At 37.2% G+C, this 18534-nt stretch overlaps 1 protein-coding gene and 1 non-coding gene across 3 annotated transcripts in view; one reads left to right on the top strand and one right to left on the bottom strand.

Moving 5' to 3' along the window:
- IHO1 (interactor of HORMAD1 1) overlaps window positions 1-18534 on the top strand; it is a 40534-nt gene that overhangs the window by 6753 nt on the left and 15247 nt on the right. Inside the window, exons 1-4 of one of the 2 annotated variants that reach the window (XM_057312095.1) lie at window positions 4070-4149; window positions 4953-5023; window positions 8002-8173; window positions 9902-10065. In XM_057312095.1, the coding sequence (XP_057168078.1) occupies window positions 4968-5023; window positions 8002-8173; window positions 9902-10065 (392 nt within the window). In that variant the 5' untranslated portion in view covers window positions 4070-4149; window positions 4953-4967. Of the gene's footprint in view, window positions 1-4069; window positions 4150-4952; window positions 5024-8001; window positions 8174-9901; window positions 10066-18534 lie in introns of those variants that run through there. The other variant, XM_026500830.4, reaches the window with a different exon arrangement.
- LOC113257305 (U6 spliceosomal RNA) lies at window positions 10437-10543 on the bottom strand. Its single transcript, XR_003316919.1, has one exon. It is a non-coding gene; the product is annotated as a U6 spliceosomal RNA (small nuclear RNA).

Below are 18534 nucleotides of genomic sequence, written 5' to 3' on the forward strand. Positions count from 1 at the left end.
TTTTCATTTTGTTGAAGATTTCCTTTGCTGTGTAGAAGCTTTTCAGTTTGATGTGGTTTCACTTGTTTATTTTGCTTTTGTTGCTTTTGCTCTTCATGTCAAGATCAAAAAATCATTGCTAAGATTGAGGTCAAGGAGCTTACCCCCTATGTTTTCCTATAGGAATTTAACTGTTTCAGGTGTTAAATTTTTAATCTATTTTGAATTGATTTTGTATGTAATGTAAGACAAGGGTCCAGTTTCATTCTTTGGTATGTGGCTGTCAAGTTTTCCCAGCACTATTTATTAAAGAGACTATTCTTTTCCTATTGTATATTCTTGACTCCTTTCTCATAAATTAATCAACCATATATGCATGGGTTAATTTCTGGGCTCTCTTTTCTATTCCATTGATGTATTTGTCGAGTTGTTTGTTTTATCATTGAATTTTAAGAGTTCTTTGTATGTTTGGGACACCTGGCTGACTCTGTCAGTGGAGCATGTGACTCCTAATCTCAGGGTCGTGAGTTTGAGCTCCATGTTAGGTGTAGAGATTACTTTAAAAAATAATTTTTTAAAGATTTATTTATAATATATAATATAATATAATATAATATAATATAATATAATATAATATAAAAGATTTATTTATTTGACAGAGAGAGACAGCCAGCGAGAGAGGGAACACAAGCAGGGGGAGTGGGAGAGGAAGAAGCAGGCTCCCAGCGGAGCAGGGAGCCTGATGTGGGGCTTGATCCCAGGACCCTCGGATCACGCCCTGAACCAAAGACAGACGCTTAACGACTGAGCCACCCAGGCGCCCCATAAAAAATAATATGTTTTTTTTTTTTTAAAAAAGGGTTCTTTGTGTATTTTGGAAACTATGGATACCTTTTTCAGATGTCTTTTGCAAATATTTTCTTCCAGTATGTGCCTTGTTTTCTCACTTTCTTGACCGTGTTTTTCACAGAGAAGTTTTTAATCTTAGGGAAGTCCAGCTTATTAATTCTTTCATTCATGGATCATGTCTTTGGTGTTGTATTTACAAAGTCTTTGGCAAATGCAGGGATCATCTATATTTTCTCCTATGTTATTTTCAAAGAGTTTTTTATGGCTTCACATTTTACATTTAGGTCTGTGATCCATTTTCAGTTAATTTTTTGTGAAAGGTATAAGGTCTGTGTCTAAATTTTCTTTGCATGTGGATATCCAGATGTTCTAGCACAATTTGTTTAAAAGACTATGTTTTCTTCATTTTATTGACTTTGCCCCCTTGTCAAAGATAGTTGACTATATTTGAGTGAGTCTATTTCTGGGCACTCTATTCTGTTCCATTGATCTATTAGTCTATTCCTTTGCCAGTACCACATAATTTCGATTAGTGTAGCTTTATAGTAAATCGTGAAATTGGGTAGTGTCTGTCATCTGACTTTGTTCTTCTTCTTCAATATTGTGTTGGCTATTCTGGATCTTTTGCTCCTCCATATAAACTTTAGAGTCAGTTTGTCAATATCCACAAAATAACTTGCTCAAATTTTTATTGAGATTGTTTGAATATATAGACCAAGTTGGAAAGAACAACATTTTAACAATATTGAGTCTTCTTATCCATGAACATGAATATCTCTCCATTTATTTAGTTCTTCTTTGATATCTTTCATCAGAATTTTGTGGTTTTCTTCATATACATCTTATACATATTTTGTTATAAGTATTTTAGGAGTGCTAATGTAAATGGTGTTGTGTTTTTAATTTCAAATTCCATTTGTTTATTGTTGGTATATAGGAAAGTGATTAACTTTTGTGTATTAATCTTTATCTTGCAACACTGGTATAATCACTTGTTTGTTCCAGGAGTTTGTCACTTCTTTTGGATTTTCTCCATAGAAAGTCACGTGGTTTTGAACGAAGACAGTTTTATTTCTTCTTTTCCAATCTATTTACCTTTCGTTTCCTTTTATTGTTTTATTTCATTAGTTAGAACTTCTAGTACAATGTTGTATTGAGAGAAGAGGGGGAATCGTTGCCTTGTTCCTGATCTTAAGAGAGAAGACTTTTAGTTTCTCATCAAGTATGATGTTAGCTTTGGAATTTTGTGTAGATGTTTTCTATCAAGTTGAGGAAGTTCCCCTCTATTTCCTACTTTGCTGAGAGTTTTTCTCATGAATGGGTGATGGATTTTGTCAAATGCTTTTCTTAAAATTAATAAATTAATTTTTTTAGTAGGCTCCACACCTAGTATGGAGCCCAGCACAGAGCTTAAACTCACAACCTTGAGATCAAGACCTGAACTGAGATCAAGAGTCAGACACTCAACCAACTGAGTGACCCAGGCACCCCAAATGCTTTTTTAGTATTTATTAATTTGATCACATGATTTTTCTTCTCTAGTCTGTTGATGTGATGGTTTACATTATTTGATTTTCAAATGTTGAAATAGCTTTGTGTGTCTAGAATAAATAACACTCAGTTGTGTATAATTCTTTTTATATATTGTTGCATTCAATTTGCTAATATTTTGTTGATGATTTTGCACCTATGTTCATGAGAGATCTTGGTCTGTGGTTTTCTTTTCTTATAATGTCTTTATCTGGTTTTGGTAATAGGATGAGATTTTAGAGAATTGGCATAATTTCTTCCTTAATTGTTTGGTAGAATTCACTTGTGGATCTGCCTGGACAATATTGCCAGTTTTTAAAATGAATTTTCTTCAGTTTTCATCTCAATGAGGTATTTTATTAATTTATTTGTATCATGGGATAGTAATATTACACTGAACTTCTTTGAAGGTATTCTACACAGTCTAAACTGTGTTCAAGAGTGCTGAGACAAAATAATTAATTAACTCTGGTATTTAGTCCCAACCTTGCAGAAATTTTATTCTCAGCTAGGTGAATGCGAGAGACTTGGTGTGTTACATATGAGAGTCCTTTGAACTGAGAGTAGGTGAATGTCAAAGTCTCCACGAGACCATAGATTTGTTTGAAAATGGTGAAGCCACAGTCTCTGAGGAAGTAATTAAGAAGCACCTAAAAAGTGCCAGTATCCATATCCAGGCACTGGATATTCATGTTCTTGAATCCCTATCCCCACTTTTAAAGATAGGTGTTGTCTTCATTTAACTGATAAGGAAACTGGGATTCAAAGAAGTTAACTAATTTCAGATGCCTGTCTGGCTCAGTTGGTAGAGCATGTGACTCTTCATCTCAGGTTTGTAAGTTTGAACCCCACATTGAATGTGGAAATTACTTAAAAATAAAATCTTAAAAAAGAAAAAAAAAAAAACAAAAAACAAAGAAGTTAGCTAATTTGCCCAAGTTCACACTATAAATCAGGATCTGAACCTTGATCTTATTCCTCTAAAGTCATATCCTTTCAAGTCATTACCAAGCTGCTCATAAAGGAAGAAATACAGAGTTGCTTGTTTCTAGAAAGTATCTAAGACAGACCCAGTGTTGAGAAACGAGAGCACAGCATGGCCTTCGGTAATGGGTTGACCTAGCATAGAACATATTTACCTCCAAATTCAGATAGAACTTGAACTAATTATTTAGACCATGTGAGTCCTTACAAACTTCTAAGTGGGAATAACAACACCTGCCTCACAAAATCATTAACTTTGTATCCTGCAGCATATCTAGCACTGTGCCCAATACATAGTAGGGTTATGTAAATGATAATGCCTTTCACCCCTTGATCCTGTGATCTGTGCTTACTAGTCTTGCAAAACAAGTGGTTATAAACACCCCAATGCATCTATTTTTCTAAAAAATTAGAAAACTTTGGGGCGCCTGGGTGGCTCAGTCGTTGGGCTTCTGCCTTTGGCTCAGGGCATGATCCCGGCGGTCTGGGATCGAGCCCCACATCGGACTCCTTGGCAGGGAGCCTGCTTCTTCCTCTCCCACTCCCCCTGCTTGTGTTCCCTCTCTCGCTGGCTGTCTCTCTCTGTGTCAAATAAATAAATTTTAAAAAATCTTAAAAAAAAATTTAGAAAACTTCAATGTAACAGATTTCTCTAAACAAGATTAAATTATATAAAAGTATACTAAACTGTTTATATTTATTCAGAACTTGTGTTTCATTTTATCTAGATCTCTGTTGGGACAATATTTGATGTTTGGTCACATATGCCTACCATTTGTGTGGGAATCATTTTCTGATGCCCTCCTGGTAATATATAATCTGATAAATATGAATGTTCTGTGAGATCAGGAAGACAAAATTTAGAAATTTAGAAATTGGTCTTGTTTAATAAAATCCAGGCTCTGTGATCATAATAATGAACCATAGTGTGCAGTGTGTTGGGTTGGCAGTGAGCAGGGTAGCCAATAAGAGGTATGCTCATAAGAGGTGTGGGAAAGCACTTTGCCCAAAACACTCACTCTTCATCAAGCTTCTTTATTGCCCAAATTCCACAGCACTCTTGGCATTCCCATATCCTATGATTGGGGGAGAACTAGTCTTCTTGGGAGAGGTTATAGATTAAGTCATTCATTTTATCAATGCAATGAAAAATAGAGTTTATTGGTCTTTTCCTAAAAGCAGATTATTAATAGGATGGCAAGAGAAAAGGACAAGAGAGCAGAAGATGGAATGCAAATTTACTGTTTCATAGATGACTGGGCTCTCCTTGGTATTAAGAAGGAGGGGATTTGTATGCAATTTAATAGCAGAAAATACCTATTTCTTTTATATTTAAAAATATTTTATTTTTAAGTAATCTCTGCACCCAACACGAAGCTCAAACTCATAACTCCCAAGATCAAGAGTCACACGCTCCACTGACTGAGCCAGCCAGGTGCCCTGAAAATACCTGTTTCTGACACATACGTAATGGGAGTTTTCACCAAATGAATGGGAATGTAGTTGCTGAAATGTCCTCATCTACATTTAATAGTCACCAGTAAAGTAATCTTTGGGGGGAAGTTATACTATCTTAACCTTTTAAATTAATATTCCTCTCTTTTGAATAGGGCTAACCATAAGAAATGAATTTCAATGTCTGGAATATCAAAGAGATGCTCAGTATGCCCTCAGGCTCTGGGTAAGTTTTCTGGTTATATTCTCTGATACTGAGGGTCTTATATTTGTATTGATTTCATAGAAAAAGGCTCTCCTTCTTATTAGTTAATTAGTAATAGAGTTACTTCATACAGCTTCTTCCCCTTCTTCTCCCTTCCTTTCACTGCTCTCCCATCCTCGTCTTTTTCCTTTTGCCCGATTTTCTGATTATAAAAGCAATGTCAGTTCAGCTGTGTGTGTTAACTGAGCAGTGGCTCTGTGTGCAGCACTGGGCCCAAGGACTATGGGGCCTGTGAGAATTAGACATGGCCCAACATCTAGAAATTCACCTTGGTTGGAGCGATTGCTATTGAAACAGCAGGGAGCGACATCAAGACAACGTTCAGGCACGTATTCAGTTGTGTAGTACCATTCGTAGGCGCTGTGGAGTTAAGAGCCACTCCAGCTGTTGACAAGGCTCACTAAGATATTGCCCTTTCTGCTGCTCCCCTGAAGTATTTACATTTGTGTCTGCCAGACATGCAGTGGGCCTGCCATTGCTAACTTGGTGGATGTGCCCCAGAGGTAGTATATATTTAAGGGATTTCTAATTGTTTTTGGCATGTTTTATTATTGGATAGTTTATTTTCTTCGTAGCACCTTCCTGAAGACAGTGATTAATTCAATAAAAACCTAGAGCACTGTGCTTTTATTTCTCAAAAAGAAAAAAAAATGCTTACAGTTGATATTGAGTAGGGAAAAATCTATCTTTGTTAAATTCTAGATCATAGCTTTAAGATGTAAATCCTATGTAATTTCTATAACCTCACAGGTTTTTTTTTTTCTAGCCCAGCTAATTATTCTCTTTGACCTGAGAGGGGAGTCACAGAGAGCTATTTAAGCCATTTTGAGCAGTGATTACGCAACCCGTATTATAATACATGTGTGCAGCCCATTACCTTAGCTAATCTTAGAAAATGGTTCTATCAGTGAAATAATTGCTCTTTCCTGTGCTGAACTATTAGAGTTTCTTTTTGTCTCGCATTAATATATGATGGTTCCTTTGGCTTAGGATATGTACTTATATGCTATCTAATTATTTTAGATTTGGCTTATTTATTTATTTGGGAGGAGGGGAGAAAGACAGAGCAGGCCGGGGGAGGGGCAGAGGGAGAGGGAGAAAGAGAATCAAGAATCTTAAGTGGGCTCCATGCCCAGAGCAGAGCCCAATTCAGGGCTCAATCTCACAACCCTGAGATTTATGACCTAAGCCAAAATCAAGAGTTGGATGCTTAACAAACTGAGCTACCCAGGTGCCCCTAGATTTAGCTTTTTTAAAAAGGAATGGTTTGTGTTTGTGTGTTTTAACGAAAAGCATATTTTTTCAGGTTGCACAACAGCGTTAAGTAACACAAATTGTTACTGAGATATCTTTCAAGTAAAAACTTGAAGACTGTCTTTTACTTGTCTGCCTGTTTATGTGCTGTCTCTGTAATAGGCTCAGTACACTGTGTTCAGGTGTGATTATATCATTATCAATATCACTCTCCCTTTCATATGAGAGGTTTAAAGACTGGTGTAGATATCCAGGGGAAGCAAGTTGGAAGTCCACAGCTGGAAGTCCTTCAAGCAAGAATAATACACTAAAGGTGTGAAAGGGAACACCACTTTGTTTCAAAAACAATGTTTAATGGATCCTCCTGTGCACAAATCTGAGTTGATGATATTCTTCAGTCTGGGTGAGGCCTGTATTAGTCTGCTAGGTTGCCATAACAAAGTACCCTAAACTGGATGGCTTCAACAATAGACATTTATTTTCTCAGTTCTGGAGATTGGAAGTCGTAGAACCATGTGCCAGCTGGATCATTTCTGGTGAGGGCTCCCTTCCTGGCTTGCGGTCAACTGTCTTCTCTCTGTGTCCTCACATGGAGGAAAAAGAAAGAAAGGAGGGCAAACTCTCTGGTGTCTCTACTTGTAAGGGCCTTAATCCCATCATGAAGGCCCCACCCTCATGACCTTGTCTAACCCTAACTACCTCCCAAAGGCCGCATTTCAAATACTATCACATTAGGGATTAGGACTTCAACATATGAATTTTTGGAGAACACAAAATATTCAGTCTGTAACTAACCTGTCTTGTGTTTTTTTGTATTAGGACTCCTATTCTCCCTGTAATCCTGCTGCCTCCCTTCCCTGTAGGCACACTCTAGGAAAGTTAACGAGAGTCTAATTCACCTTCTACACACACAGTTATATACTTATTTGGTGTGGTATGATGTAGATTTAAAAGATTATATAAATGATATAGAGTTCATTCCATTTTTACTCTTTTTCTGCACTCAAAATTACATTTTTGAGACTTATTCATGCGTTATATGTAAATTTAGTTTATTGCTTCTGACTAATGCATCAGTTATATGCATACACCGTATTTTATTTTTATCTATTCCCTTAGTGATTAACAGATTCAACTTTCTTTTTTAGAGAGAGCAAGAGACCGAGTGAGAGAATGGGGGTGGGAAGGAGGCGCAGAAGAAGGAGAGAGAGAATCCCAAGCAGAATCCACGCCCAACACAGAGCCCTACATGGGGCTTGATTCCATGAACCTAGATCATGACCTGAGCTGAAATCAAGAGTTGGATGCCCAACTGACTGAGCCACCCAGGCACCCCCAGATTCAACTTTTTAAAAGATAATGTTCTTTTAATCCCTAAAGATTTCAGGAACTTTGATCCCCCAAATGGTGTTATAGCCCACAGTACTGTTGTACAAGGAATAATGGTGCCAGTCCTTAGTGTTTGAATTTCCATCTGATTGTTTTTCTGTAATCAAAATGCCTGGAATTCAGAATTTCTTTGTGTTTCTTTATAGGTAGTACTGGCAGTGTGCAGGGGACTAGGAGGTCAGGACAAACTAGTACTCTGCCCAGAATATTCAGAAATGAGTAGCTGTGAATTATGATTTCACTTTTTCAGAAAGTTTGCCCACTTGATATACTTCTCTTTTCTTGCTTAATTTCAGGACCACTAAGTCATCTAGCTGGAATAATAATCAAACTGATTACTCCAGTCTCAGTGATTCCCAGTTCCTCTTTGGATCCCAGTTCTGTCCGGAAAGTTCAGAGACTCTGTCAGCACCCTTGGACAGTGTCCACTTGAGACATCCAAAACAGTCACAACAGAATTCTCTGGACGTGAGTCTCATTTCCAGAATTTCTCTGCACACATTTCATAGTCATTATGGAGATAAGCAATAAAGAAGACTTATTCTGTTCTATTATATTTTAGAATTATACATCTCTAAGGATTACTCTCCTAAATGGATTTACACTCGATTGATAACTCAGTAGTCTGATAAACTTGGTAGTCTGAAATGGAAAAAAAAATATATATATATTGCAAAATATTGCCAGTGCCTTGACCCTCAGGGAGAGACAAATATTGCATGACATTTTCTAACACATACTATTGTTTGTGAAAATTTCATAAGAAACAAGAGTTTTAGAAAAATAGGAATAAAGTAACATAAATTTTATTTTAAATGGAAATTTTTTCTAAGAAACTTTAGGTGCTTTGTGGATTTTAGCCTACTGTGCTACATTATCTCCTTGAAGAAGGATGTGAGGATTCTGAGGACTTAGTTAATGAATAAGGGCCAGAATCAAGAACAGAGTCTCCTGAGTCCTCAATTTTTTGAGACCAGCCTGTCTTCTTTCATGGGTCAGAAATATTTTTCTATATTTATTTATTTTGGTCTAAAACTAGATTTAACTTTATATATAGACTTAACTGAATCAAATAGAGAGTCCATGGATAAGATTAGGTCAGTGCTTTAAGATGTAGGGTATGCTCTCAGATAAGTATTTCAGTACAGAAATTGGTACCCAGTGATATGAAGGAGAAAATGTACTCCCTGAATGTTTCAGGGTAATTTTTGCCTCAGAATGCTGAAAATGACTCACCACATTTCAGCATGCTTACTGTCAAGTCCAGGTCAAACTTATCAACAAGTCTAGTTCAACTAGTAATTGAGTTAAACTTATTATGTAAACTTAACATATCATCTCAGAGACAGCATAAAGAATTCTGTTATTGCCTTCAAATTTGTGCAATGGATTTTAAGCCATTTTAGCTGATATTTTATTATTATTATTATTTTTTAATTTGGCTCCGCACCCAACGTGGAGCTTGAACTCGTGACCCTGAGATTAGGAGTCATGTGCTCTACTGACTAAGTAAGCCAGGCACCCTGATTAGCTGATGTATATATATATTTTTAAGATTTTATTTATTAGAGAGCGAGAGTGAGAGCGCGAGCACAAGCAGGGGGAGTGGCAGGGAGAGGAGAGAAGCAGACTCTCTGCTGAGCAGGGAGCCTGATGCCATGCAGGACTCAATCCCAGGACCCTGAGATCATGACCCGAGCCAAAAACAGACGCTTAACTGACTGAGTCACCCGGGCGCCCATAGCTGACATTTTTAATATCTCTGGGCTGGTAAGACAGAAACCTTGTTAATAAAAAGAGTTGCTGGGGTGCCTGGGTGGCTCAGTTGTTAAGCGTCTGCCTTTGGCTGGGGTCATGATCCCAGCGTTCTGGTATGGAGCCCCACATCGGGCTCCCTGCTCAGCGGGAAGCCTGCTTCTCCCTCTCCCACTCTCCCTGCTTGTGTTCCCTCTCTCTCTGCCTTTCTCTCTGTCAAATAAATAAAATAAATTAAATCTTTAAAAAATAAATAAAAAAAGAGTTGCTTTATTTTAATGTAATTTTCTGATGTATATGAAATAAAAAGGAAATACTACATGCCATGTTGTTTTTTAGTAGTATTTTGCACGTAAAGGTGACTCTACATTGTGTAGAAAATAGTGAATGCTATAAATATTTTCATGTCTGAAATGCTGTGATTTTTTTTTCATTTAACAGAGTGAACCTAGTATTTTCACAAAGTACCAGACAAAACCCCAGCTGTTTGGAGGAGATACAAACGATAGAGGTTTATTTCCTCTTCCTTTGTCAGTTGGAAAATCAAAGGGCCTCTTGGAACAGTTTGAAGAGAAAAAGAAAAGGGCAAAAGACAAATGTGACAGGTATGCAAACTTTTCAAGTGGATGAGACATTTCATATCTTTTGAGGGAAACAGAAATGGAATATTAATAGTCAAATAATTTTATTTCAGTATGATAATACTGTTGCCTTTATAGCTCATCTAATAATTACTCTTTATTTGCTTACTTGTCAGTGTGACTTGTGGCAGATTTGAATTTGGCTGCCACAGTTCTGGCCCTCTGAAAAAGTAAGCTAAAGGACTTCTTAGAGAAATACAGTATTCAAGTAATGTTATGTTTATTTTGCCAAAATCTGCTCTTTAATTTGTTATCTTTTCAGATCATCTGATTTAGGAAATTAGGTAACAGTTGTTTTAGGGTCAAGAATATAACACACGAATTCCTTTTCTTTTTTAAATATGGAATGCTTCACAAATTTGCGTGTCATACTTGCGCAGGGGCCATGCTAATCTTCTCTGTATGGTTCCAATTTTAGTATATGTGCTGCCGAAGTGAGCACAGCACATGAATTCTTTAAAAAGCTGATTCAGGCTATTCAGGCTGATTTTCTCACATTGAAATGTTGGTATTCTTTTTAAGACTTTATTTTTAAGTAATCTCTATACCCAGCATGGGGCTCGAACCCATAACCCCCAAATCAAGAGTCACATGCTCCACTGACTGAGCCAGCCAGGTGCTGCAAAATGTTGGTATTTTTTAAGATATACCCTAAATTTTATACATAGTCTTATTTGTTAGTTTTATGTTTATTCATTTACCTCAGCAAATACATGAGATAAATTAGGGCTCCTGTATTAATAAATAAATAATTTGAAGTCACTGAGGAAATTAAGTTGTTCATTTCTTGGTAGTAAGTTACCAGGGAACATCTTTAGGTGTCATGGAAATTATAACACTCAAGCAGAGATATACTTTATTATTTCTGTGACAGTGAAGATGTGTCACTTAGAGTCACCACTGTTACTTTCATTTTGAAAGAGCCAAAGTTTCTTTAAGGATTCTTAGACTAAGTATCCTTTCTGTTGAATACTTATCTTCCTTTAGTGAGAAAACCAAAATGCTCTGAAGTGTTTGATTCTGTTGGTAAATAAACATTTCCCAGACATTGAGAGATTTCTTTTCCCTGGGAATCCAGGCTCTAGGACCCTACAGTTTCTCAGAGGCCCCTCATGGCTTTAGTACAGTACTGCAGAATACTCACCTTCTTACTCCTTCAGATAGATGAATGTTAAATTTTTTTGTTCTCTGGGCATGGGATTATATTTTGTTTGATCAAGATTTCTGCAGCAAGGGCAGGCTGGCTGACTCTGTTGGTAGAGCATGAGACCCTTCATCTCAGGGTTGTGAGTTTGAGCCCCACATTGGGGGTAGCGATTACTTAAAAAAAAAAAAAAAAAAGGATTCTGCAGCTAAAAAAACTTTTTTGAAACATTAAATTTCTCTCAACATTTTCTTCTTTCCTTCCTCTCTCTCTCCCTTTATCATTTCCTTCTCTTTTTTGTAGTGAAATGAGTTTCTGTTAACAATTTTTTACAAGATAGAAAAAAATAAATAGAACAAATAATGAGGACTCTGAAGAATCTCTCTCCATTAAAAGTTCAAGCTTAAGATACTTATATAATAGGCAAAAAATCATAATTTTAATAAATTCTGGCAAAAATAAAACCCAATATTTTATTTTATTATTATTCCTTTTAAAGATTTTATTTTAGAGAGAGAGAGAGCACGCGCATGAGCAAAGGGAGAAGGAGAGAATCTCAAGCAGACTCTACCCTAAGTGTGGAGACTGATGTGGGGCTCCATCCCACAACCCTGAGATCATGACCTGAGCCAAAATCAAGAGTCGGTTGCATAACTGACTGAGCCACCCAGGTGCCCCAAAACTCAAGATTTTAGTTTTAGATTTGTTTTTGTGTGTGTGTGTCAATTAGTGCTTGTCAGAACTGTGGTAAGAATGGGGTACCTGACTGTCTCAGTTGGTAGAGCATGCAACTCTTGATCTCAAGGTCATGAGTTCAAGCCCTATGTTGGGTGTGGAGCCTACTTAAAAAAAATGTGAGGGGCGCCTGTGTGGCTTAGTCAGCTAAGTGTCTGCCTTCGGCTCAGGTCATGGTCCCAGGGTCTCGGGATCAAGCCCCGCATTGGGTTCCCTGCTTAGCAGGGAGTCTGCTTCTCCATCTGACCTTCCCCTGCTCATGCTCTCTCTCTCTCAGATAAATAAAATCTTTTTAAGAATGTGAGAAGGAGTGAAAATTTTTTAAATGAGAGAGAGAATGCATACCACTGTAAATTTGGAAGCAGGAAAGTGATAAGACATGGTGCAGGGTCCAAACATAAGAGATGCTACAAACCTATAAGACATGGATTTACATATTGTGTTTTGAAAGTACGTATTTTCCCAAACTTATAGAGAAAACGTATGAGGGAAAGAAATCTTAAAAGAATCCCAATCGATTAGCTCAGATTGCATTGTTATGACCATTTTGGTAGCAAATAGAAACTCACCTCAAACTAGCTTTGACAAAACAGAGGTTATATTAGCTCTTTTAACCAATCTGGGAAGGACAGGGAATGAAATGAAATCAGAATCTCTTTTCTGTGCTTCTCTCTCCATCTATACTTTATTCTTTCCTATTAGAGACCAGCTTCCTATCAACACAGAGAAAGGCAGTCTTTTCCCTTGGTTTGAATTTGAAAAATCCTAGTGGAAGCTTATGATAGGCTTGCTTAGATCTTAGGGGTGAAAGGAAGGAGGTGTGACTGGAAGTCTTCACCAGAACCACTGTTTGGATGCAGAAAGACGCAGTTCCCCATTAGAGGAGGATTCTGGGTACACCAAACATTGGATGACCATGACCCAGATTATTGGGTTTTTTTGTCTGTAATATTTGAGAAAACAGATTAGTCTCATTATGAATAAATCACCTAAATACTACAAGTAGAATATAAAATAACCATGTTCTTTCAATAATTGTTGATCACAATAGTGAAATTTATTCATTCATTCACTAAACAAACACTATGCTGGCCCGGTACTACGAATTTGTCTTTGTAGTTCTCAGTCTGGGTAGGCAAACAGACATTTGTTGGATAAATAATACAACTAGGCCAGAATTATTGGTTGTAAACAATAGAAATAAGTTCATTTAAATGGAAAAGGAATTTATTTATTTGGTTCTGGTTCTGGGTATGACAGAGTAAGCATACTGTATCCTATCTCTCCGACTGAATGCAACTAAAAGCCCCGGACACAGTCCATGTGGCATTTAAGGACTCTGAAAGGTAAATGGTGGCAACTGGGGAAGGAAACCTGAATTCAAAGTATGAAAGCTCTGGCTTAGAATTTCCTGTGTTTTTGTTTTCAAGCAAAATTTAAAGTGTTTGTTCTGCAACAATCACTGTTGAAGAGAATGAAAAACACAAGCTTCAGGGACACCTGGTTGGCTCAGTCAGTTAAGTGTCTGTCTGCCTCCGGCTCAGGTCATGATCTCAGGGTCCTGGGATCCAGCCTCACTTTGGGCTCCCTGCTCACTGGGGAGTCTGCTTTTCCCTCCTCCTTTACCCCTCCCTCCTGCTTGTGCTCTCTCTCTCTCAAATAAAAAAAACCTTAATAAGAAAAGAAAACAGGGGCACCTGGGTGGCACAGCTGTTAAGCGTCTGCCTTCGGCTCAGGGCATGATCCCGGCGTTATGGGATCGAGCCCCACATCAGGCTCCTCCTCTATGAGCCTGCTTCTTCCTCTCCCACTCCCCCTGCTTGTGTTCCCTCTCTCGCTGGCTGTCTCTATCCTGTCGAATAAATAAAATCTTTAAAAAGAAAATAAAACAACAGAGTGGGAAAAATATCTGTAAACATTTTCAGCAAAGGACTTATATTCAGAATATAAAAAAGAACTCTTAAAACTTATTAAATAATAAGCAACTCAATAAAAAAAATGGGTAAAGATTTTAACAAATATTTCAAAGACAGTATATGGGTAACAGGGGTACCTGGCTGGCTCAGTTGGAAGAGCATGTGACTCTTGGTTTCAGGGTTGCGAGTTCAAGCCCCACATTGGATGTAGAAATTACTTAAATAAATAAACTTAAAAAAGTACATATGGATAACAAGTGCATGAAAATGCTCATTACAAAAATGCTCATAATGATGCTCAGCATCATTAGCCATTTTGGAAATAGAAATTAAACTCGCAATGACATTACTACACATCTATTAGCATGGCTCAATTTAAAACAAATAAAAACTGATAATACCAAGGCGGGGCAAGGATATAGAATAACTGGAATTCTTACTGGTGGAAATGCAAAATGATATAGACTCTCCGGACAAGTTTGACAGTTTCTTATAAAAGTAAACATAAGGGGTACCTGAGTGGCTCAAGCGTTTAAGTGGCTGCCTTCGGCTCAGGTCATGATCTCAGGGTCCTGGGATCCAGCCCCATGTCGGGCTCCCTGCTCAATGGCTAGTCTGCTTCTCCCTCTCCCTCCGTGATCTCTCTCACTCTCACTCTCTCTCAAATAAATAAATAAATAAAAATATTTAAAAATAAAAGTAAACATAATTTACTATATGCCTCTGTAATTCTACTCCTAAGCGTTTACCCTAGATAAATGAAAACTATGTCTACACAGAAGCCTGTACAGTAATGTTTGTTTATAGCAGCTTTGTTCATAATCACCAAAAACTGGACACAACGTGAATATCCTTAAATAAATGAATGTATTAACAAACTATGGTATGTCCATACAACAGAACACTCCTCAGCAGTAAAAAATGAGCTACTGATATACAACTACATGGTGAATCTAAAAGACACTATTCTGAGTGAAGGAAATCAGTCCAAAAGTTATAAACTTTATGACTCCATTTATGTGACATTCTAAGAAAGGCAAAACTATAGAGATGGTGAATAGATCAATGATTACCAGGGGTTAGGGACGGCTGGACTTCACCACAAAGGGACAGCATGAAGGTTTTCTTTGGATACTGCCCTCCTGATTGTGGTAATGGTTACATGAACCCTAAGTTTGTGTTAAAACTCAGAATTGTATACATACACACATACACAGTTAATTTTATATGTTAACTTAAAATTTTTAATGTTAAAAAGTTATTAAAAGATATTAGATGGGTGATGAGTGTCAATTACAATTTAAAAAGAGAGAAAAAGATATTGGGTGGCTTGTTTTATTAGCTAGGATTATGTTCATCTGTATATAACATATATATATACATATAACATATATATATACACACATATATAACATATATACATATAACATATACACACACACTCATAATAACAAAACCTTAAAAAAGATAGATGTTTATTTTTCTTTAATGCAAAAATCATCATGAAGCGTGTGGTCCAGGACTAGAATGGTACCTTCATGGTTCTTAAGGATCTAGCTCCTTCTAGCACTCTGGTCTTGCATCCCTAAGGTGTGGCTCCTGTCCTCACAGTGCTTGGTGGCTGCTGGAGTTCCAGCTGTTGTCAGAGTTCCAGACAAACAATGGATGAAGGAAAGAAGAAAGGGTATCTTCCTTTCTATTTAGGACTCTTCTTGAAGTTACACGCAACACTCCTTATACCTCACACTGGCTAAAATTTACTCACATGGCTACACCTAGCTTCGGGGGAGTCGGGGAGTGTCATCTATCTGGGTAGCAGTGCATCGAGGGAGAAAAAAAAAATCAGGATTCTGATTTCCAAGGAAGAAAATGAGGCCACTTTAAGTTTTTGCAACAGTCCTGCAATTGCCAGGTGCTACGCATCATGGAGAATTCTCCAAACCAAGCCACAAAATTAGTCCAGTACAAATTCTGCTGCCCACTAACCCCTGCCCAGAGAGTAGTAGACCCTCCCTGCACTGTAGCCAGTTTAGTCCTAGACCCTGTTACCATTCTCCTAGAACTCTCTCTTCCTTCTGCTGGAGCCACAGCCACTAGAGAGAGAACTCAGTCTTTTTCTCCTGACTCCTGGTCTGGCAAGTTATGTGTGAAGGAAGAGCCCAGGGTTCAGGAGAAACTAGGAAAGCAAGCCCCTGGCACTCTCAACCTCTAGAGGAAGAAAGAGGCTCTGGTTCCCCCCAAGATTGCTAACCTGAAGAACTACTTAAACAGAAAACAGGGTCAAATACAAACCAGCCTAAAATAGACTCTGGACTTTCCACTCTAAGTACAAAGTTGTAAATGGTATAGCAGAGGTTGCATCCAAATGCTTTGGAAGCCCTAGGACAGGCTCCCAGCTCTGACTGGGGGTGTCAGGAAACACTCCATCCAAAGGGGCACATCTAAACTAGGAGTTTTGCGCAGAGATCTTGGGTCTGTCAGAACCTCAAGTTTGCCTCTTAGATCAGTTTACTCTGTGAACCACCATTAACAATGTTTTATATAACGCTGCTCTATTTTTATGTATTTTTTAAAATAAAAATATTGTTTCCTATGGACTATTTTTTAATCTGCTTTTTAGATTTAATAATCTTTAATGATTATGTTTCTATTCCATATACAAAATCATTTCTAATGGTTGCATTGTACTCTATCATATGGATCTTTCAGGGGGTTATGTTTTAAATATTTAGCACAGCATGAAAGAGTGCCAGGAATACACAAGGGGAAAGGTTAATCTTTTCAACAAATAGTGTTGGAAAAGCTGGATCCATATGGAAAAGAATGAAAAAGGACCCTTATCCTATACTATACATAAAAATTCAAAATGGACTAAAGACTTAAACATAAGACTCAAAACTGTAGAACTCCTAGAAGAAAAAAAATACATAGGTAAAAAGCTTCTTGACATTGGCAATGGCCATGATTTCTTGGATATGACATCAAAAGCACAGGCAGCAAAACCAAAAATAGACTTGTGGGATAACATCAAACTAAAAAGTTTCTGCACAGCAAAGGAACCAATCAACAAAATAAAAAGGCAGCCTACAGAATGATAAAAAAATATCTGCAAACCATGTATGTGATAAAGGGTTAATAAATATATAAGGAACTCCTACAGCTCAATAGTATAAAAACAACGCAATTAAAAGGTGGGCAAAGGAACTGAATATACATATATGCAAAGAAGACATACTAATGGCCAACAAGTGTATGAAAAAGGTGCTCAAGATCACTAGACATCAGGAAAATGCAAATCAAAACCACAATGAAATATCATCTTACATCAGTCAGCTTGGCCATTATATAAAAAAAAAAAAAGCCAAGTGTTGGTAAGGATGTGGAGAAAAGGGAATCCTTATACACTGTTGGTGGGAACATAAATTGGTACAACCCCACTTCTAAGTATATATCAAAGGAATTGAAATCAGGATCTCAAAGAGATATCTGCACTACGATATTCATTACAGCATTCTTTACAATAGCCAAGACATGGAAGTAACCTAAATATCCATCAATGAGTTGAATAAAGAAAATGCGGTATATACATACAATGGAATAGTCTTCAGCCTTAAAAAGAAGGAAATTCTGTCACTTGTGACAACATGGATGAACCTGGAGGATGTTATGCCAAATTAAATAAGTCAGACACAGAAGGACAAATACAGTTGGCCTTTGAACAACACAGGTTTGAACTGTACAGTTCCACTTATATTTGAAATTTTCATAGCACAGTACTGTAAATATTTTTACTTACGACTTTAACATTTTCTCTTCTCTAGCTTTATTGTAAGAATACAATATATAGTACATATAACGTAAAATTTGTGTTAGCCAGCTATTTGTTTTATCAGTAAGGCTGTGGTCAACAGTAGGCTTTTATGTTTTTGGGAAGTCAAAAATTATATACAGATTTTCAACTGTGTGGGGGGGCGGTCAGCTCCCCTAACCCCTGAATTGTTCAAGGGCCAACTGTACTAATAGCACTTACATGAGGAATGTAAAAGAGTCAAAGAAGCAGAGTGTAGGACGGTGGTTGTTGGGGACTGGAGTGTGGGACAAACAGGGAGGTATTAGTTAAAGGGTACAAAGTTTCAGTTTATTCAAGATGAATAAATCCTAGCGATCTACCATACTGCATAGTGCCTATAGTTAACAACACAGTATTGGTATACTTTAAAATTTGCTAAGATGGCAAATGTTTTAATTTAAGTGTTTTTATCACTACTACCACTGCTATTAAAGAGAGTGAGAGAAAGCTTTTGGAAGTGATGGATATGTGTATGGAATAGATTTGTGGTGATGGTTTAGCAGTTGTGTACTTATCTCCAAACTTACATACATTAAATGTGTACAGCTTTTTGTATATCAACCTTAACTCAATAAAGTGATTTTAAAAAATACAACTTGAATACTAACCACTCAGAAAAAATGCTGACTATAAGCAATTGGCACAGCTATGTTCTCACGCAAGGTTGCTGTCAGCTCTGCATGTACTGTAATTTACATAAGTACATTGTTAATGGACATCTCCATAAGCAGATTTGATTCAATACACTTTGATCAATTTTTTTAATAAAGAAGATCACTCGATTTGAG

This window comes from Ursus arctos, unplaced genomic scaffold, assembly GCF_023065955.2.
Source record: "Ursus arctos isolate Adak ecotype North America unplaced genomic scaffold, UrsArc2.0 scaffold_14, whole genome shotgun sequence".
Classification (NCBI taxonomy): domain Eukaryota; kingdom Metazoa; phylum Chordata; class Mammalia; order Carnivora; family Ursidae; genus Ursus; species Ursus arctos.